At 36.3% G+C, this 22,194-nt stretch overlaps 1 protein-coding gene across 1 annotated transcript; it reads right to left on the bottom strand.

Annotated features, from left to right (window-relative positions):
* Positions 1-397: 397 nt before the first annotated feature.
* On the bottom strand, positions 398-21,840 carry CUNH14orf132 (chromosome unknown C14orf132 homolog). The gene is made up of 2 exons (XM_039356199.1): positions 19,965-21,840; positions 398-2,770 (listed from the first exon to the last, which is right to left on the bottom strand). Exons 1-2 carry the CDS (start codon positions 19,989-19,991, stop codon positions 2,546-2,548), a joined length of 252 nt encoding a protein of 83 aa, XP_039212133.1. The 5' UTR covers positions 19,992-21,840; the 3' UTR covers positions 398-2,545.
* Positions 21,841-22,194: the final 354 nt, after the last annotated feature.

Below are 22,194 nucleotides of genomic sequence, written 5' to 3'. Positions count from 1 at the left end.
GAATATTGAGAAACAGCAATTTACAAGACAATGTGGAGGGGGAATCTTGTTTTCCGGAATAATTGCATATGTTCTATATTAGGTTACTTTCTAAAATATTGTCAATTCCCTGCTAGTCTTCTAGTTAATTCTAGTCTTTTCTTTATCCACCGAGGATATTTCAAACTCTGAAAAAGAAAGTATAGGTTGTTCTCAACTTATAACCATTCATTTAGTAACTGTCCGAAGTTACAATAGCGCTAGAAAAAGTGACTTATGACTGTTTTTCACACTTAACGATCATTGCAGCATCTCCGTGGTCATTTGCTCAAAATTTGGATGCTTGACAACTGGCATATATTTAGGACGGTTGCAGTGTCCAATGGTGCTGTGATGTCCCTTTGCAACCTTCTGGCAAGCAAAGTCAGTGGGGAAGCCAGAGTCACTTAATAACCATGTTAGTAACGTAACAACTGCAGTGACTCACGTTAACAAGTGTGGCAAAAATGTCATAAAAAGGTCATGTGGTCATAAGTAGAGAACTACTCATACTACTGACCGCACTTGGATAAACCCCCCACAAATTAATCTAAGTGAAACATTTTATTGGCAAAATCATAAAGAATGGATCAGCTGGGAGGGGAAAAAAGAGTATGTTTTGCTGCATTCCATGGAGAAATGATTTGCCGTTTGCTCATCTAATTATGAAGATGGACATGTTCTTGAAAAACATTAGGGAATGTAAATTAACTTTGCTTTTATTTATGTTTTAAAGTGAAGAAATTGGAGAAATTCATTTTGCATGCAAGTAGCCAGAATATATTGAAATCCCTGGAAAAAACGGAGACATTATGATGATTGCATGTCCTACTTTTGGAGGATCATTTTCTATTTAAAGAACTATCCAGTCCAATATCAGTTAAAAAAGAAATGACCTATCAGAAGAAAGAGTAGAGCTCATGAATTTTCTCACTGATGGCTACCAGAATGTGCATGTTAAAATAATTTGAAAAAAAAAAAAACTTTGGAAACAACTAGGTCAAGCCTTTCATAGAAGACTGCCCCTGCCCCATCACTTTAAGGAGGCATTGATGAACTTCACAAAGCATCTTTTCAAATCCTTTACACAATCTTAATGGACAATGGCTATTTGTCAATTATTTATATGGGATAAAATGAAGGGAAAGAAGAAAAGTTTGGCACCTCAAATCATATGATGACAGCTAGTGTCATAAAATGATTTAGATATTGGATTAGGACCAGGTTCAAGTCCTTCTTCAATAGCAATTTATTAGATAACCTTAAGCTAATCACTCTTAGCACCCCAATTAAAAGTTCTTAGTTAACTTATCTCTTAGGACTGTGTTTGTAGTAAAAACATGGAAAAAGAGTATCCTTAAATTTCTGGAGGAAACACAGATTATAAATGTATTAAATAAACAAAAAATATCCATTATGTTATAAAGGAAACCAAAAATTACACATAAATAAAGTTTCTAAAAAAATAAAAAATATCCATTTTAAAATACATCTCCATAAAATTGGCAAAAGGAAAACAGATTTTATAGCATAGTTATAGAAAACTTCCAATATGGTTCTTAGTCTTAAGAAAGATTGGTGCGCACTAATTTGCACCATAATCTCGAAGTGAGATAGTTTTGGAATTGCAATTGGTTACCTCTAAATTTCTTTGCTCTAGCTGTCCAAGCCCATTCAACTGGATAGTTCAAATTCGGTAGTTTGGTTTCCAACCCCTTAAAAATATATAGGAAAACTCCAACACTCCTGAAAGAAAAGATTCTTAATCCATCCATTTTGCAAAATCGCCCTGTCCAGTCAGTCTCCCCTAAATGAAGATTTATAATTTCTATGGCTGTTTTCAAACTCAGACATGTGGATATTTTTAGGACTCCTTGTGATTTTCTTTCTCCCTCAGAGAAAGCTTTGAAAAATTAAATCTAGCCTACAATAGGAATCTATCCATTTGTGAAATTTCTGTGAATAATGTACATTTCACTTGTGAGGCTCTGCACTACTTAAGAGTAAACACCCTGACCATTTTTCCCCAGCAGACTTCAAAATGAATTGAAATTTCATTTGCTTTGTGCCTTTAGAGAGCAAGAGAATTAGACTGCCACAGAATGTAACAATTGGGATGCTTGCACTAAATTAAAAAAAAAAAAAACAGACAAAATGTATCCAATATTTAATCCAAAGATTATTTAGATAACCTATATATTCACAATAGAGCCCTTGATGAACAAATCTGCTTTTCCATTTACAGTATGTGCATTGACCTTTCATGTAAGATCCATATTTAATTGGCTATGACGTAAATTATGTTTCATCTTCACATAATTTACAAAAAACGTTTTATGGTATTTTGGTGATTTTGTTTGCCACTTGCTCTTAATTGGGACTTAGATAACAAATTACATCTACCTACCAATATTTATAAAGATTTACATTTTATATAGGTAGGTGCACATACTGTACATACATACGCATACATCTGCTCTTAGGAATGATGGCAAAGCAACTCTTTCTCCTGGAGTTGTTCTTCTTCTCAAAATGTAAATGCATATACAACTCCAACAACTACAATGTTCCCAATTGTGGCTATAATTGCAATCCATAACAAAATGGCATCATTTGAAGAACGTGATGTCTCTTCTGGCTGGTTTGGCACTGAGGCAGTAGTGTAGACATTGGCAGATGAATTAAACAAAGAATATTCCGTGCTAAATTCTTCATTGGACGAGCCCATAAACACTCCTCCCATAACTGGAAGCTGCAGAAATAAAATTTAGAACATAAAGTTAATGTCCAGATGGAAGATGACCATATAGACACATTACATACCGGAAAGTAGCTAAACTCCACTGGTCACCAAAGCTGCAGACTATGCTTTAGATAAGGTTATCTGTTTTTAAAAATAAGCTTTGTCAAGCAGATGTACTGCATAAAATAAATATGCTTTGTATTCACATTACAGCAACCTCTCCTTTCAAAGAACATCAAAACTTCATGAGCTCTACTCTTCCATGAAAAGCAATGAAGGGTTAAGAAAGGTTTCCAGCAGTGGGTGATGAAAATAAGGCCCTTCCAAGCAGAATATGACTATATGGCTCTCTAAAATAACACAGCAAAGCACATCCTTGCCATGGATGCTTCAGAACACACAATGCTTTTATTGGAGTTGATGGACTGCAGTTAGGCAACACATATCATATGTATATGATATGATTTAGGCACTCCTCATCTCCTCCCCCTAATGGATTCACTTTCCCTACCAGACTAGAATAAATATACTTTACCATATTACCCGAATCAAAGAAATTATGTTTAGGATTTCTTCCATGCCAACTGGCTGGGGCATTCCAAGAGCTAAAGACCAGACATTTTAAAGTTTTCATGTTTGAAAAAGAATTTTTTAAAGAAAAACTCTGCTTGGAGTGAGCGTTGATTACAGGTAGGAAAGGGATGTTGAATTGGCAACTTAAGCCTATTCATTTTAACCTTTCAAAGGCTCACTTTTTCTTTTCTAGCTATTGATTCTGTTCTTTCTTCACTCTTCTGCCACCACCCTGCCCTGTGTAAACAAACAGGAAAACGTAGTCAACCTTAAAACCACAGCTTTGAAGTCTCCAGTTTTGTAAGCAGTTCACAATAAATATCAGTCAAAGATTTCAAGCTTTTGTTAGTGTTGTCCAAGTGCTGTTATGAAGGAGAAGGAAAATAGCATCCACAAAGATAGCAATGCTTCAAATGAAAGTATGGCTCAAAATATGAAAATGGCTTTAAACCAAGATGTGAAATTAGCATTTTAAGTTTTTATTAGAAATTTTCAATATAATAAAATACACAAAACAAACAAGAGCAAAGATAGAAAAATAAGGAACACAGAAACAAAAAACAAATTGACAAAAAACATACAATTGTGCCTTCCCCTCTTCTTTCTATCAAGTAATTGTCATAAACCCTTCTCCATCTTCTTGTCTCATTTTCAACCTCCATGAAAGTAGCATTTTAGAAAGCCTTTCATTTTGTTCAAATTATGTTCAATCTACCATCTTCATTTCTTATAACTTTTCTCATTCATTTAATGAAAAAAATAGTGCCCCTGAATTTTTAAAAGAGGATCTGTAAGGCAACTGACTGCAAATGTAAAACAAATTATTGACAAAGTTTTGGAAAGTAAGACAGAAGTTATAAAGAGAGAGATGAAGGAAGAGTTGGACAGTTTGGCACTATTTGAATTAACAGAAAAATAATTTTGCTTAAGACTTAGAGTAACTCCACAACATGGAAAAGATTGTGAGTAAAGAGGCTGATAAGGCCTATAGGAGTAGTATACATTTTGCAAAATTAAAATCCAAGGGACATTCTTATGCACATTGACAGAAAGAAGACAAGCAACCAACTTTTACAGGAAGAAAGTTGTAATTTCACTAGTGGATCCAAATGTCATAACATAACCAGACCAATGCCAAAAACAACTATAGATATTGAACTTGCCAATATTAAGTTAGCTTTCTTTACCATACAAGGATATTAGAATTGGCACACTAAATGAAAACATGGAATGTGAAAATCAGTGACCCACGTGAAATTATGAAACTGCTGTGTGCTTAGCTATAACTCTATACTACAGAAACCTATCTATTAGAAGTCATAGATATTTGGTTAGTATCAACACTGTACAATTATATGCTCCCATTACACATGTAGTGAAAATTTTAGCCGATAATTGTAAAAGCTGCTACATGAAAGTACATCAGTATCACCGATAAATGATTGGAATGCAAAAGTTGGAGAAATGAAGGAATATGGGTTGAGTCCAAGGCAGCTCAGGAATTTGTGGTCTCCATGGTAACCAGGGACCTATCCCAAGTAATTGAGGCTTGATGTACATTGGTAGTTGCAAATTAAATCTGAATTTTGTCCTGGGGCTGTTGTGATGTAATCTGAGGCATTCAAAGCTGCAGCTAGTGCTGAATGCAGAAGTGTGGGCAATTTTTTGGCATTACTACATTTGTATTATACTACTGCTCCAGAAGCTGTTCTGGATCCCACAAAGCTTCTAGGTACAAATAACATTCAACTTAAAACAGTTTGTTTAGTGGCTGTTTGAAGTTACAGTGGCACTGAAAAAAGCAACTTATGACAGTTTTTCACACTGTCTTGGAAGTTTGAAGTTTCCCAACTGGCAATTAAAAATATTATTTTCAAAAACATTAGTATATGTAAAATCCTTATTTTGAAATTCTTTTTATTTTTCTTCATGTACCACTTTGACATTTTAATGAGGTTTAAAATGCACATTTCTAGATTGATGGTTCCTAGTATAAGTAACCATTTCCCATACTTATAGTTTTATGAATTATTTGTAAAAACCAGGTATTAGCCTGGATGCCTTCTGTAGGTAATAGATAAATTAACAGAGAATACAAATACCGCTGGATATTATTCATAATATTATAGCCCAGCCTTCTTTATCCTTTTGTTCTACAGAAAAAATGGACATCAACTCGCATAATTTCCAGATATGCTATCTTGGAATCATGGGATATGAGGTCTAACACATCTGGAGGGTGTCAGGTTGTAGAAGAAGAAACAACATGAAAAGGCTGTTTTCTTGTTCAAGGCTACCTATAGGCATCATGTTATAGCAAAAAAGGTGGTATATTAGATGGACCTTTGTTCCGATCTTGCAGTTACATTATTTCTCAGAATAGCAATTCGTTCAAAAAGATAAACCTAGAAGAATGGACGCTTAAAGTGTCAAATCTAGCAGAAATGGCTAAGATTTCTGCTTATTTGAAGGATTATTCACAAGAAAGATACATTTCGGTTTGGAGAAGATGGATAGATTATATTCAGAATAAATATGGGACTAAAAAGTTCCATTTATTTTATGAATAAATTATTGAATATTATTATTAATAATAATAATAATAGTTTAGTGTAGGGGAATTTTTATTATATTGTATTGTTTATGGATTGGGATTTTAATTTGTTTATATGATAAAGTTTATTTGTAAATTGTTTACTCTGTGTTGAAAGAGAGTTAAAGCACATTATATTTGTTTATCTATATAGTTGGTTAATGTTAGTTAGATTAAGATTATTATATTTGTTACCCTGTATTCAGCTCTGGGAAGTGGGGTAGGGGGCTAGGGGGGGTTTGGGGTATATTTTGCAATTTTTGTAAAACTTTTCAATAAAAAAAAAAAGATAACAGAGATGGCGAACCTTTTAGAGACTGAGTGCCCAAACTGCAACCCCAAACCCACTTATTTATCGCAAAGTGCCAGGGCTGCATCAGCACTATGGTGCCCTCGGGGGAGGGGGGGGTAGAGGGACATGGCTCACTGGGTGGGCGTGGCTGAAGTGGTCATGGCAGACTGGATGAGCGTGGCTGGAACCAGTCCCTTGCCATCTCCGGGGCAACTCCAGGGGGCCAACGCTGCTAGCTTGCTCACTTCCTGCCCTGTTGCTTCCAAATGGGATGTGCTCGCTATTCTGGTGAACTCTGCTGAGGCAACGGCACACGTGCCCATAGAGAGGGCTCTGAGTGCCATAGGTTCACCACCACTGACCTATAAGATTTCATTGTCATTTTGGACATGGCACATTTCATAAACATCAGAGCTCATTGAATGCAAACATATCCTTATAATAGGACTAATATAATTAATGTCAAGTCCTATTTTTCCGCCTCACTGTAATGTGTGTATGTGTCTGTTCCTGGATGGGATGTGTAAAGAACACTGGGAGTGTATGTCAAGAATACATAATCCCAGCAGGGTCAACCAAAGCATGAAGGTCAGGCCAACTGCCCAGCTAAAGCAAATAGGCAGCTGTATTAGGTAGCAATTGTTATAGGAAGATGCTGTAAGTAAATGATTACTTCAGTGATGAGGGTAAAGGCAATATTTCATACTATGTGGGAGAAAGCAACTTGGTAAACTTACACTGATACTTTAACAAGAAAACCACATACATATATAGTATAACTGGATGACGGGCCCCTCGGGTCAACTGGCACTTAACATGCTACTGAGGAAAAGCTGACTAGATTAAAACCTTTGGGACATCTACTTCCTGATGTTGCCTTGCAGGAAAATAAGATCTGAAACTGCAAAGACAGAGAAACTTGAACAACAGGAAAATTAAATAGAGTAAAATATGAAATGAATCAACTACACAGGCACTAGCAAATTAAAATGGACAGGAACTGGACTCCTTCAGTCAAAATACATTATTTACTATTTAGAACAGTGTTTCTCAACCTTGACAATTTTAAGGCATGTGGACTTCAACTCCCAGAATTCCATAGCCAGCATTGCTGGCTGTGGAATTCTGAGAGTTGAAGTCCACATGCCTTAAAATTGTCAAGGTTGAGAAACACTGATTTAGAATATGAAAAACAATAAAGGAACAATGTTGTTTTCAAAATAAGGAAAAATATAATAACTATTTGGTACAATACAGTCAATGACAAAATATCAATTAGACTTTAATATGATGAATATCCAATTTACAGTCAACCACTGGGGCAGGAGAGGATCAACATTTGTCTGAAACTGACAGAGCATGCAAGCAAGTTGTTCTGTTTATGGTTGGTGGCAGCAAAAATGAAATCTCAGAATGCTTCATTGTGTTTATGTGAAAATCTAAACATGCTAGGAAGCCACAGTCCAACTAGTACATGGAAAAATAGAATGGCTGCAGGTTGGCAAACAAATGAGACAAAGTTTATGTACTGTGATATAGACATACATTATGTATTCTACATTGGTTTTGATGAATCTTTCAGTTTTTCATTGCTCTCTTAGCAGAATCTTTAAAGGCTGCTCTAAATATAGAAATATGGTAATTGTCCAGTACTGGATCACTGCTTGCAGTGATGGACATAACCCATTTGTCTGTCCTTTCCTTCAGCAAACTCAGAACAAGTCACTTTAATGTGATTTGTAGAAAATTCTACTAGTTGACCTGCCATCATCAAGTCACACTGAGGCAAATCTTGCTAAATACTGTATTAGTTGTATCATGGTATTTTCCAATTAGTTAGTATTTTCCAACTAGTAAAGTCTAGTTATTTTGGTGTTGAAATAATGCTGCAGCAAGGTGTTTTGTTGAGTGTCCTGAGGGCCAGAAGCCATCTTTACAATCAAATGTGAGATTCTTTGCCTGTCTTAATGAAAATAAGAGGCTTTCAAGGTTAATATCAGCCCTTCGAGATAGTCCAGATCAGCTTGATTGGAACTATACTTTATTAAGATAGATCAGTGTTTCTCAAGCTCAACAATTTTAAGATGTGTAGACACTTAACTCCCAGAATGCCTCAGCCAGGGAGTTAGATTTTTGTAACTCAACAGATATTGACTATGAAAGCCTATACCAGCATATTCCCCTATTAAAGCTGGCTGCTTAATCAACCTCAACAACCTTAATATGTGTGGACCGACTAGGGAATTCTGGGACATAAAGCTCATAAACCTTAAGCTGCTGAGCCCCAAAGGTGCTTTTTCACAAGGCAACTGGACTTTGTTTTTCTTTGAGGATGTTTTGCTTCTCATCCAAGAAGCTTCTTCAGTTCTGACTGAATGGTGATTTATATTCATTGCAGTCATCTAGTCATTAGCACTCTTTCTAAGAGTCTTTGAGGTTACTTGGAGGCCTCCCAGAATGTGAACTTTGGACAGAGAGAACTGCTGGTTTCAAAGAGGGATCAAAGAGGCCTTCTACATTAAAACTGAGCAGGCCTCTGCCTCCTGTTTACAACATAGTCCTTTCAGCAGTTCCAAGAAATTTCCACACCCATTTACACTATTCAGATGACCCCGAGGGCACAGATAAATCTCCAAATGGCCTCAGTGATTCTCAGATAACTGCAAGGAATATAAATTCTCCCAGTCAACTGAGTTCAGATTCCCACAAAAGTTCTAATCTTATTTTTTAAGGGGGGATTTCAGTGAGTGCCCTACATAAGGAAATGTCTCAATAGTTTACTTTGCAATGCAAGAAATGTCCTGGCAAGTTTCACCTGTGGGAATCAAAATACTGTGGATAGTGACAGATGCACAGCTCCAAACTTTGCTAAAGTGTCCCAGATTTCTTACCTATGATCTTAAAGAAGAAGGTTTAACCTTTCATTTGCATTTGAAGTACAGCAGAAAAAGTTGTAACTTTCCTAGGCTTTATTAAATAGAAGTAGGCAGACTCTGGTTTTCACTGGAGCAGATTAAGATGATCTTGGATAACTTCTGCCTGTTAGTAATATGGCAGTATACAGGGTCCTTGGAGCTCTGGACTCTGCCACCTATACTTTAGATCCTGGTTGCTCCTGGTTGGTCAAGAATAGCTGAGAGAATTAGCACGTAGCTGAATCCAAGTGACAGTGAAGGCCTCTCTATGGAAGGGGGTGGTTCCACCTGTTTTGAAGAAAGTGGTGGTCCATCATCTCTTTAACAAGCCCTCCTTGGACCCATCAGTACAAGAAAACCTTTATTCAGTTTCCAACCTTCCTTTTTTAGACAGAGTTATGGAAAAGGTGGTAAGTGCACAGCTTCTGGAGGCCCCAGAGATAAGTGGATTATCTGGCTTCTTTACAGTCAGGTTTCAAGCCGTGTTGTGATACAGAGACAACATTAATCCCTGGAGGGCTTAAGACAGAGGTAGCACATCCATCCTTGTCTTTCTAGATTTCTGAATGGCTCAGTACCATTCTATCATTCTACCAGACTGGCTTTGGGGTTTGGAAGTGAGAGGAACTGTTCTACACTTGTTTTTCTCCTTTCTCTGAGGCTGGTCCCAGTCAGTGTTACTGTGTGTGTGTGAGGGGGAGATCTAGGTCTAGGTTCCTCTCATGTGGGGTACCTCCCTGGATATTGTTGGATTTCATTACTATCAGCCTCAACCACCAAAAGGAAATATAAGAATTTGGAATACTACAAATTCCTCTTCACCAATTTATAGAGACTACAATTACTGGACAATGTAAAAAAAATTAGAACCCAAATAAAGCCATATAATTTCAATGTTAATAATGTCTCATGAATAATATTACTGAGTTCCAAATTTATGGGTCAATTCAGATAACTTCACTCAGCAAGCATTAACTATAACGGAACTTCTTCTCTTCCCCAATCTCAAACATATATTTTTTTGCCCAAAATACAAGGATTTTCAAGAGGCTGTACCAGGTAGTCCTCAACTTACAATCACAATTGAGCCCAACATTTCTGTTGCTAAGTGAGACAGTTGTCAAGTGAGTTTGGTGAATCTGGCTTCCCCATTGACTTTGCATGTCAGAAGGTCACAAAAACCGATTACATGACCCCAAGACACTGTAATTGTCATAAATATGACTCAGTTGTCAAACATCTGAATTTTGCTGCAGTGGTTGTTAGTGCAAAGCATGGTCATAAGTCACTTTTTGTAGAGCTGTTGTAATTTCAAACAGTCACTAAAAAGTGGTTGTAATTTGAGGACTACTTGTAGTTAAGTCTAGAGGCTGATTCTTTCGTGAATTTACAAGTCTAAAATCAATCCTGTAAACCAGTTTTAAAAATTTGCAAACAAAGCCTACAAATAAAATACCCTAATTGTACATTGTAAATTCTATTGAAACTGTTTCTTGCTTTTAAATGGTACATTTTGGGGAAGAAATTGGTAGATTACAATAGCTGCCATTGTTAGTTCAGCAATAAAACCTGATACCAATCTCTACTGCAGGAAAAAGAAAAAAGACAACAAGAGCAGAGAGCTCTGTTTTTATTTTACTGTTATACTAAACAGTCAACTTTAAACTATAAAAGAGATTTTTATAGGAATATTATTATGCATAAATACCTTGCACATAAATAGATTCCACATTTGAAAAATTTAGAAAGGCCTCAATAGTTTATCAGTCACAAATCTTTTCAAATCAAGCACTAGGTAGTTCAAGCGTATGCAAAAATTTGTCTGAATAAAAACAGCAATCATTGTATCTGCTCCTGCTCCCTCTGCAGAGGGACATAGACATTGTCACCAATGCCTATAGATTCTCAGAAGACATGATAAGAGCTCCTCCTGCTGGTTTATTATTCCCATTTTACATGTGCCACAGCAAGAAAAAAAATGGGGGACGCCTCCTCTCATCAATCTTCAACAAGGAGAAAAGCAATTTTAAATATTACACAAAGTTATATCAGCACTGAATTGAGCATATAATCAAACTGATAGTTTGACAATGACATTTCCCTCCAAAGAGCAAATTATAGAGTCCCTAAGAATTATAAATGAGTAGAACTCACATGATTATCTAGAAAAAGTACATACAGTCATTGATGGGTTATGTATCATCAAATCAATGTTGATTCTTATCAACCACACAGACAGGCCTTCTCCAAGACAATTGGTCCCCAACTTGGGCCTTAAGTCTTCTAAAAGTATAGCCATCCAGTTCTTTTGCTGGTTTGTCCTTTTTTTTCCTTTGTATTTCCTTCCACTTTTTCCACTATTATAGATTTCTCAAGGGAGTCTATATTATATAACCAAATTATAATTTAAGCCTGGTTAAAGTTCTTAAGAGACAATTTCAATTTGTTCAATGATCCATTTACTGGTTTTCTTGGCTGCTCATAATATTCTCTGGAGTCGTTTCTAATAGGAAGCTATACCATAAGCATCAGCAATAATGTTGATGTTTCTTGAACTTTTTTTATAAGCAGCTTGAATATTTGGCATATCCCTTTTTCTTGTTGGGCTCCAATCTACTTTGGAGGATTCTAATTATTATAATGGTACCATGTGAAATTAAGAACGTTGTATAATGATTTGCACACATAGCTATATTTTGTTTCTTTACTACTGGTACATAGACTGACCTCTACATGTCAAGGTGTATCTGATTGATAAGATCCAGACTGTTGCAATTGGTAAGATCAAGCTTGATATTATCTGATAATACATAACCAATGTTTAGTTTATCATATAATGGGATATAAGTCATGTGGAATCAAGCCAACATGCTCTGGCCTAATGTTGGGTAATGTGCATTACATGAATATAGCAACTGTGTTTTCTTAAGTTAGATTTAGCGTACGTATAGCACCATTTCTTCTCCACTTTGAATTTTCCATGTATTCAACCAAATGATCAATGATTTAAGAAGGGTTTGCAGCATAGTTTGCTAATATTAAATGGGAACAGCTCAATGAAAGACTTACTGCTACAGATATAAATTCACTAGAGATTTTATTTTACTTGTGAAAGAAAACATTTTTCTCTGATAAGATTAGATGGAATATTTAGAGCTATGCAAAGTATGTATGTGTAAACATTTGTCTGCTACAATCTGTTAATAATTCTGTATACAGAGATTAATGTATATTTTCATTGCCCAGCATAATGTATTTATCCTGATACCCAGCTATGTACATTGCTTGTATTCTAAATGAAAATCATGACATTCTCATTTTGCAATAGCACCAGCAAAAAAAGAACCACCATGATTGAAGTTATCAGAGAAAAAATAATGCCTATCTCTAAAATACACAGAAACTAAAAATATATTACTGTTCTATGAAGAAAGCATTAGCAAGCTGAAATGAAACTAAATGAAAGAGTGTAAAGGAATATACATAAAAATATATACAAATAAGAATTACACCTGGTAAACAAACTATTAATGTTAGAATAATTCATCTCAGAGCATTACTGAGTTGTTTACAAATGAGAAAGTAAGATCACTAAAATGTACATAGTAATGATTCATCTTTGTAAAAGAGAGAAAAATTCACTATCACTTTAAAAAATATCTGAAAACTATACTGAGATATAGTTTGGTTGACAAATGGTGGGATATTCACAAAATGAATTTTTCTATCTAGCAATCCATATTAGTGAAGAGGGGAAGCACAATTTATGCTTTAACAAAAATGTATTGATTCTTCAAAACAGTACAGCTAAAGAAGTTTAAGATAGTTAGCAAATATATTTTCTATGGGTTTGTGGAGATGAAAATAATGACATCCATCACTTAAAAACTCAGGATAAAATGCTTAGTAAAAATCAGAATTCAAATCCCCCTTGGGGCTGAAAAGTATTAAAACAAAATAGTATAAAGGAAGGAAGAGGACCAGCTAATAATATTCTGATAAATCCTAATTGGTAATAAATTAAGCACATACAGTAAGTTGAACATCTATGCAGAGAAAAAGTGCTACCAATTGATTGAATTATCACTGATTTAATTTATTAATCAGACGCTGATATTCAAAACGCAGGTAATATAATATTTTAGAGGAAGCTCCAGAATTAACCCCCAAAGGATATAAACCTGTCAACATAACAACTGAGAAGCCAAGGCGGTTGCAGAAATCTTGAATTTCAACTAGAGCTCTGCAGTGACAAAAATGACAGTGCTTATAAGTAAGAAATACAGGCTTAATTTTTATTCAGTTCTGTATAAGCTGAATTTGTGTTACCTTTGCAAAAAAAACCAAAAACCAAAAATGTATGTTGTTTGCATCTACTGTATACTACTAAAACTTGCTATCATATCATTAACTGGGAGAAACAGTACATCATAGGGCAACAATTTTTGAACCAGGGTACCTCAGATGGTTAACTTAGAGAATGTATTCAAAATTTGGGACCCATGACTTCCAAGGGAATGAAATTTGGGGAAGTTGTTGCTATTGGCTGCTGCTGCTGCTGCTGCTGCATTGCTGTTGGAGTCACATTATCTTAATTTTCAATGTTTTTCAGCCAGTCTCAATGTTTCTCAGAAGAGGATTTCTGAAGTTCCCTGCCAGATTCCCACAAGGAAATTCAATGGGGAAGCCGGCAGGAAGTCAGTAGTTGATTTTTCTCCATTGCTTTTTTGCCCACCCTTGGTCATTCTGTTTCTCTATTTACTTAAGGAAATATCTCTTTAACGATGATCCACCAGGGCACAAGTTGTCCAATTTACTCATAAATCTAAGTTGCCATTCTTAAATCAGGAACCTAAATGCAATAAAGAGGATGTGTAAAATGGGCACATGTCCAATGATTTACTTTACATGGCAGAGTTGACATGCACCATTAGGTGATGCATGAAGGAGGAATTAATCTACTTTGACTTGCAACCTTGAAGAAAGAGGCTTGTAGGCCAACAATATACCTTTGCCAAAGATAATCTGGCTGGTTGAATCAAAGCAATAATACTGTTCTTCTCTTTTCCTGAGAAGTTGAGGGATGCCTTGTGGCTTTTTTGTTTTTTGTTCAGTTTTTTTAAAATGAAGGCAAGATTTGCTTTAATATTTTCTATACCTTAACTTTTGATTTCACAGCATTTCCAAATGTGTGAACAGTTCTTTGATGAACAAAAACACACTTTTGTATGCATATACAGATATGTATGAAAAATACATACACATTCTTAAAAAATGTCATGGAAAAAATAGGATGGATTAAATAGTGAATGCTTGGTGAAGTGCCTGACTAATTTGAATTTACTGGACATCACATGTCTCTATAAACAATGTTGGAATGCAGTCATATCAGCATGAATGACACAAAACTATAAGCATTCTTGAGTGGTCTTGAGGGGCAAATGTAAGTTAAGAGATGAGACCTTCAAATTAACCTTCTATAAAATGTTACCTGTTTCATTTCAAGACAAGATGAGAAATTTGGAGTGTGGCAAAAATGATGTTTTAGGAATTGTAGGTTTAGATTTGTCAGGCATTAAAGGACCATTCTGAGAAAAACGAAGCTTGTGTTAAAGGAATGTTTTCCAGATTTTTGGCATTTCACTTTCAAATGTGAAACAGTCTAGGAGGATTTTTGGGGAAAGCTAATAGATGATTGGAAGCATCTGGCTCAGGAAAATTAATTGCCCAAATGGGAGCAGATATAAACATACAAACACTGATAGGGAGTTAAAGAGGATAAATGGCCATATAAGAAAATATTACACATCGAAGGCAATAGGAGATAGAGAACTCTTTGAGGGAGATGGGTGGTTCAGAAATGTGAAATATAAATAAACAAACATTTGCATGTGTTTTTATATTTCAAACATGACTTTAAAGTAGAACCTGAGGTTATCAGAAGTCAACTAGAATGCAAATAACTTGTTGGCTATGGTTTTCTATAGAAATCAATTCTACAGAGTAGACAATATAGAGGACAGCACAATAAACGAGCTAGAAATGTCAGACAGCTCCAGACATTTTGGTACTGCAGGCAATAACAGTCGAAGCAAGATCAGCACAATCTTGAAAAAAATAAAATCAGGAAGGCACAAAAAGAAGGAAGAAATTTAGTAATGCTTGACTATATAAAATACATGTTCTCATTGCAAAAATAAGCAATATTCACAAGATACTCTCTAAGTTCCAGATGTGTCTACCAGCCCCCAAAGACTGGAAATCGCTAAAGCATGCATGTAAGTTGATGGTTTTTTCTGTCATGAATATAACTCTGCCAGAAATTCAGTTTTTCTTTTATTTTATTTCTACTTGCTTTACTACATTCTTCGAATATGATTATTGTATATTCTTATATAAGAGGACACTGTTTAGATAAACAGCATCAGCTTTACCAATTAAAAATAAACTGTCTTAATTAATTTTTATTAAAGCATAATTCTACTATCACCAAAGTACTTTGCATGTTAGTAGCATCTGCAATTCCCTCTTTTGGGGATACTGATAATTAATCAAGAAAAAAACTGACCATCAGTATTGAGACAGATGTATTCATAACAAAGGTTATGATATGATTTCTTATTCCTGAAGGTATTTCATGCCATGAAGCATTTCCTTGGGAGACCAAAGTGTACTAACAGATTTTATCATCAGTGAATTTCTTGATGCACTCATCTTAATTTTCCATATCATTGCATTTCACTTGAATCTAAGTAAGAGTTTTTACAGGGCTCTGTATCTTGCCATTATAGCAATGATGAGATAGAAAAGTATTCAACCTTTCATCTGAATAGCTAGTATAATTTTAATTGGAGGATGGTTATCTAAAAAGAATTTCAAGAGATAAATTATTGAGAAATAAGCCATCTAGAATTTAAACATCAGGCCTCATTAGTTGCAGCTGTCATGCTTGTTTCAAAAAGATAATATTCTCTTCAATTACATCTATGTAAGTCTTCAGTTCCTTTATGAAAATCACATTTTTATTTCATCCAGTACAGATATAATTTTCATTATATAAGAGAATCTTTATTAAAAATAAAGAGCTTCCTCTAAATGGGATAAACTTTCAGTACAGCAGCATGCCTTATTGGGACTATGAGTTGGATAAAAGCTTAGACATATTTAAAAGTAGCTCCACTAAAAACTATACATAACTTATTTCACTATCTTAAGTTATACCTACACCAATTAATCAATTTTTGGTATTCTTAGCCATGGAATCTCTTCTGAAGGTTCCTGATTAAAATATATAAACTACATTTGCACTGCATGCTTAGTCTTGGTTAACTCAATCATGGTTGATCACTTATCTGGGTTCAATATTCACACACTGAATCATACACAGGCTGAGTTTGTGCAAGACAAAGCAAAAATATGATCATTGAATTTGCATTGTAAAGACAAAGTTATGTAGTAGCTTTTGAATTGGATTACCAATAAATCTTCTGCCTGAGAGTAATGCTATTTCTGGTTATATTATTTGTTCGATTGCTTTAATATATACACCAGAGAGAAGCAAAAAAGAAAAAAAGAGAGCGAATGCACATGCAAATAGACAAAAGGGGAAAAAAAGAAATAACAAAAAGTTATATTACATACAAGAAATCATTTAGCCTAGTTTTTGAACACTCATTACAGAATAATGTTCACTATTCTACTGAGGAGGTGGCACAATAGTGGAAAATGTTAGATTACTTTCATAAGAAAGATACCCTTTACTCATAAGGTAGTCATCCAGTTGACTATTAGGTAAGAAGAGTTGAACCAGACAGCAAAAGAATCGGCGAGGTCACCTCATTGGATTCCTTTAAGTGGAAAATGGACAACTACAGTACCTATTTATTGTTCATATTGTTCATATTAGTAAAGTTGGAAGGGACCTTGGAGGTCATCTAGTCCAACCCCCTGCTCGGGCAGGAAACCCTACACCATTTCGGACAAGTGGCTGTCCAGTCTCTTCTTAAAAACTTCCAGTGTTGGAGCATTTACTGCTTCTGGAGGCAAGCTTCAATCTGGATTTTTTCCCCTCCAAAAGTCAATTGCAAAATTTCCTGTAGTTTTGGAGTGCAAAACATGATAAAGCTTATTATATGAAAAACAAAGAAAATGAAAGTTACCCAACAAAATATACAATGCTAACAAAATCCTATAATGACTCCCAAAATCATCTTGGAATAAATTACTAATTTAACTAGACTAACTTAACTTACTTGCAAGATGCAAAGAGGATTTTATGCACAAACTCCTAAGGGGAGTAAGTTCTAAAGAGTTTACTTACTTATTAGATTTACAATATATACCCATTTATTTATTTATTTGATTTTTATCCCAACTTTATTACTTTATAAGTATCTCAAGGTGGCGAACATAAATAATGCTCCTTCCTCCTCCTATTTTCACAACAACAACCACCCTGTGAGGTGAGCTGGTCTGAGAGAGAGTGACTGGCCCAGGGTCACCCAAGCTGGCTTTCATGCCGAAGATGAGACTAGAAGTCACAGTCTCCTGGTTCTGGCTTGTGCCTTAACCATTAGGCCACACTAGTATACTTCAGAACTCTTTTCTTCCATATCTATGGAGAGTCTCAGTCATCCAAGTCATAGTTATCCCAAAGGTGCTTTTTTCACGAAGAAACTGGACTTTCTTATTTTTCTTCGAAGTAATTTCGCTTCTCATCCAAGAAGCTTCTTCAGCTCAGAACTGAAAAAACTTCTTGGATAAGAAGCAAAACGTCTTCAAAGAAAAACAAGAAAGTCCAGTTGTCTCATGAAAAAGTACTCTGGGATCTTTTCTCCCATTTTTCTCTCATTTTTCTCCATAGCAACTGTGGGAAGTAGATTGGGCAGAGAAAAAATTACTGGACCAAAATCCCTCATTGAGCTTCTGTGGACTAAGTCTTGGTTTATCACAATCCTACTCTAAGACTTTAATTAATGCGTCACACTGGCTCTCAGTTTGCAATGTTTCTGTTGCTAAAAGACTTTAACAGAAACAAGACAGATTGATTAGCTGACCTGATAAAACCTCAAGGTTTGCAAGAGAACAAAGAAAATCAACAGGAGAAAAAACAACAACAGCATATTGGTAGTCCTCATGTTATGACCATTTGCCTTTTACAGTTGTAAGTTGTGATGGGCAAAAATCTGATTTTATGACCATTTTTGTAATGATCATTAAACACAGCGGTTATAAAGCAAATGAGGCAATCATTAACTAAGTCAAGTTTACTATGGGTTCCTTTAGCCAAAACTAAAAATAATCCAACCAGCAGTATTTTCAGCCCTATTGCTACTATCCTATTTTTAACAACAAAGAAATCTTGCTTGAAATGTCCAATTGCACAACTTCTGTTTGCTGCAACTCTCAATTAAGCTTTCCACATTTTTTGAAATAAATTCTAAAGGCTCATTTTGCCTGGAAATAGGGGAGAGGGGAACAAAACCATTTTTTTTTATTACATCTCTGTTTTTATTGTGGTTAAAGGGACTTCTTTCCTTCTCCTCCAACTAAAGAGCATGCTGGGAAATATACAGAAGGCCTTTTCAAGAGGGCACCTATACTCTAGTGATCATTTTAGTCTTTTGAAGAACATTAATTATGCCCCAAACTTTCTTTGGTAAGGAACAAATATGTTTGTTTCCAATCTTATGCCCTCCAAATAGAGTGGAACTATCACTCCCTTCACCTTATTATTCTCTTAACCTCCAGCCATTCTAGCTGGGAAAATAAATGGAGCTATAGTGCTCCATATGGAGGGAGGGTAGCAGGGCAATGCTAGGTGGTGATCATAGGAGAGCAAGCACAGCATGCTTGAAATGTACCATATTGGGAATTCCTAGAATAGGAAATTATTCTTCAGTCAGTAGGCATTGAGGTCAACCAGTAGACCATCTGGTGAAATATATAATTAATTAACATATGGTTATTTTTCTTTCGCCTACAGAAATTAAGCTTTAATCCTTTATTTATGCTTTACTCCTTCTACTCTGTTATGTAATTCAAGAAAGTAAGATAATAGTTTTACCTCTCAAAGATCGTCTGTGCTCTGGATTCAGAGCATACCTTCCAGGACTTCACATTCAGTACATGTTGATACATCTTTACATATTTCTAGGGACAGAGACATTAGAAAGTCTTGGGTATTTTGTCCCTCCCTAAAGGTTGACTGATTGTGTTGCTGTTTTCAACTCTTAGTAACCATGTAGTTTTTGTTCCAGATGATCTCTTCCACTAAAGGTTACTCAAGATACTCTATCCAAGTTATCCATGCTACCAAATATGATCAAAGTATTGTATATTTATCAGGCTTTCAGATGTACCAAACAATTGTGTAGCAGTATATTTTATTTGTACAACTAAACAGTTACCCATTTACCTTCTTCAGGCGAAGTATTTTAAAAGGGAAATTTTTATCCAAAACTTGCCTAAGTCTTTTTATTCCCCCACCACCTCCCCACATTCAGTGATTTTACTTAAGAGAAGCTTTTTAATTACAGGGACGTTTTCTCCACTCCAAAAAGCCACAGACAATCGCTAGGTCTGAAATAGGCAGAAGCCATCACTGCATCTGAAACATCCAGCCTGCAACTGCTTTCTTTCCCAACCACCCGAAGGCATCCTTGTTGGAACCGAGTCAAAGCTCAGGGAGCTCCTCTCCTCTTTCGCTACCTGCCAAGGGAGGGAGGAAGAACGAGCCCTGAGGCTCGGGGAGAACCCGAGTCTGAGCCCAAGGAAGCGCCCTTCAGCCGACCGAGGGAGACCACTCTCGCACCAGCGCAATCCAATTACCTGTGCGGCCATGAAGGAGAGGTCCATGATGCTGTTGGAGTCAGAGCTGCTGCTGCTGCTGCTCGTCGAGACGATGGTAACGAGGCCGCTCTCGCCGTCGCTGTTTCCCAGCCGGGACGCCTCTATGGGTTGCTGGGGAGCGGCTTCCCGCAGGATCAACTTGGGGCGCGTTACCAATTCAAGCTCACTAGGATGGCGGCGGAGCCGTGGCGTCTGCCCGGCTGCAATCAGCTTTCTCGGAACATGGTCGGCCGACAAGCTGGCCAGGCGAGACAGGCGAGGGCACCAGCGCCCGCAAGGTCGACGCCGAGGCTCCAGTCTCGGCGAGAACAAAAGCCGCGCGTGGAGCCGCCTGCGCGCCCCGAGTGGTCACGCCCTCCCCTCGGATGCCGCGTCCGAAAGAGCGGAGACAAGCTCGCGAGCCGCCCGCTCCTTCAAGGGAGGCTTCGGGGAAGAAAATGGGGTAGCCGCGGGGGAGCTTCTGCCCACCACCTGCTGACTGATGTAGTCGTGAGTAACACCCGCCCCCGGAAGCCCACTTCCTTTCCAGCAGCAGACGGCTCGTCTGGGACGCCCGATTCAAATTATCTATGGTCGTCGGATACAGGGCATGTTTTGTTTTGATCGAAGCGATTTAATCAACTGAAAGGCAGGTATATTATCCTCAACAGGTGTCAGCCGCTGCTACTTGTCAAGCGGGTAGCATCTTTACTGGGAAGAAAGTTCACACTGCACAGTCTTATATGGGAAGAGTACTTTTTATTCTGATTGAACAAATCTGACAGATTTAATCCAAATGAAGAGGTCATGTCCTTGATATACTGAACTTCCGTGAATGATTACCCAATTCTAGATTAGAAAGAAATAACTATTGGGGTCATTAACCAGCATAATGGAATTGATACTCAAATGTCCAAAGCTAAATTGACAGTATCTGGATAATTAGGAAAGGTGCATATCAACAAAGAATTTTGGCTAAAAAACAATAAATATTCAATCAAAATATGCTAGAGGATGTGCTTAGGCTACAAACAGGGAACAAAGGAGAAAATATATGAAAGTTAGCAATCCAGATAATATAAACTTTAAAACAGCAATATAAAATACAAATATATTGTAGATAAAACAATAAAATTACCCCAAATGGTTTTAAAAATTATAAACTTCTTATACAGGTCCCTGTCAAACCTGAAAGAAAATTTAGTATAGTAACTGTCATGGTATATACACATCAAAGCATAAACAAAATTAAAGTCAATGCTAACCTTGAGCAGGCTTGATTGCTCTTAATTATTCTTTGCCTAATTTTGCATGTGCCATGCAAAGTCTATCTGTCTACACACATAGCATACCTGATATCATATTGGTGGAAAGTATATACATTAACTACTTTAAGATACAGATCCTGATTGGTTCTTTACTGATATTTAAATGGCATTAGTTGTTACACTCAGATTGGTGATTTTCAATATAGTTAAACCAACCTTTAGGTTTACCTCTACCTTCCCCAGCTGCAGCATTTAGGGAATAAGTTGTGTGTTTAGTGCCAAGTCAGTTGGAAGCCAGGTTTCTTGCAGCAAGTTGATATAGAATATGGTTATGAAACTTATGAAGTTATTATTTTTACATTTTGATAACCAACTGGCCATGTTCCAACTAATTAGGGTAGCTTTGTTCTGATAAGCCTCATGTTAGTCCTCTATATGAATTTGAAGTGAACTCTTTATTGGAGATGCAAAGAGGAGAATTCTGGATCTCTTAAGGACCTCTCTGGTATACTGTACTCGGTGAACAGATGAATTACATCCCAGAGTTCTGAAAGAGTTAGCAGATATTATCTCAGAACCATTGTACCATATCTTTCAAAGATCCTGGAGCACTGGGGAACTACTAGAGGACTGGAAAAGAACTGACATGGTTCCCATCTTCAAAAAAAAAAAAAAAAAAAAAAGGGGGGGGGAAGTGGATCCAGGAAACTACAGACCAATCAGTCTAGGAAGATCCTGGAAAAGATAATCAAGCAACATATCTGTGAACACCTAGAAGCAAACAAAGTTATAATTAGAGGCCAATACAGGTTTGTCAAAAAATATATCATGTCAAACAAATCTTATTTCATTCTTTGACAAAAAGACTAAATTAATGGACCAATGAAATGCTTTGGACATCATCATCATCATAAAGTTGGAAGGGACTTTGGAGGTCATCTAGTCCAACCCCTGCTCAGAAA

This window comes from Crotalus tigris, unplaced genomic scaffold (assembly GCF_016545835.1).
Source record: "Crotalus tigris isolate CLP2741 ecotype Arizona unplaced genomic scaffold, ASM1654583v1 scf7180000018806.1695572, whole genome shotgun sequence".
NCBI lineage: Eukaryota > Metazoa > Chordata > Lepidosauria > Squamata > Viperidae > Crotalus > Crotalus tigris.
The sequence above is the reverse complement of the archived record's forward strand: the minus strand, read 5'-3'. Positions and strand labels throughout refer to the sequence as shown.

Coding starts and splice junctions, on each gene's coding strand:
- CUNH14orf132 (XM_039356199.1), bottom strand. CDS start 19,991: ATGGACCTCTCCTTCATGGCCGCACAG. Junction 2,771..19,964: donor TCTCCTTCATGGCCGCACAG/GTAATTGGATTG, acceptor TTATTTCTGCAG/CTTCCAGTTATGGGAGGAGT.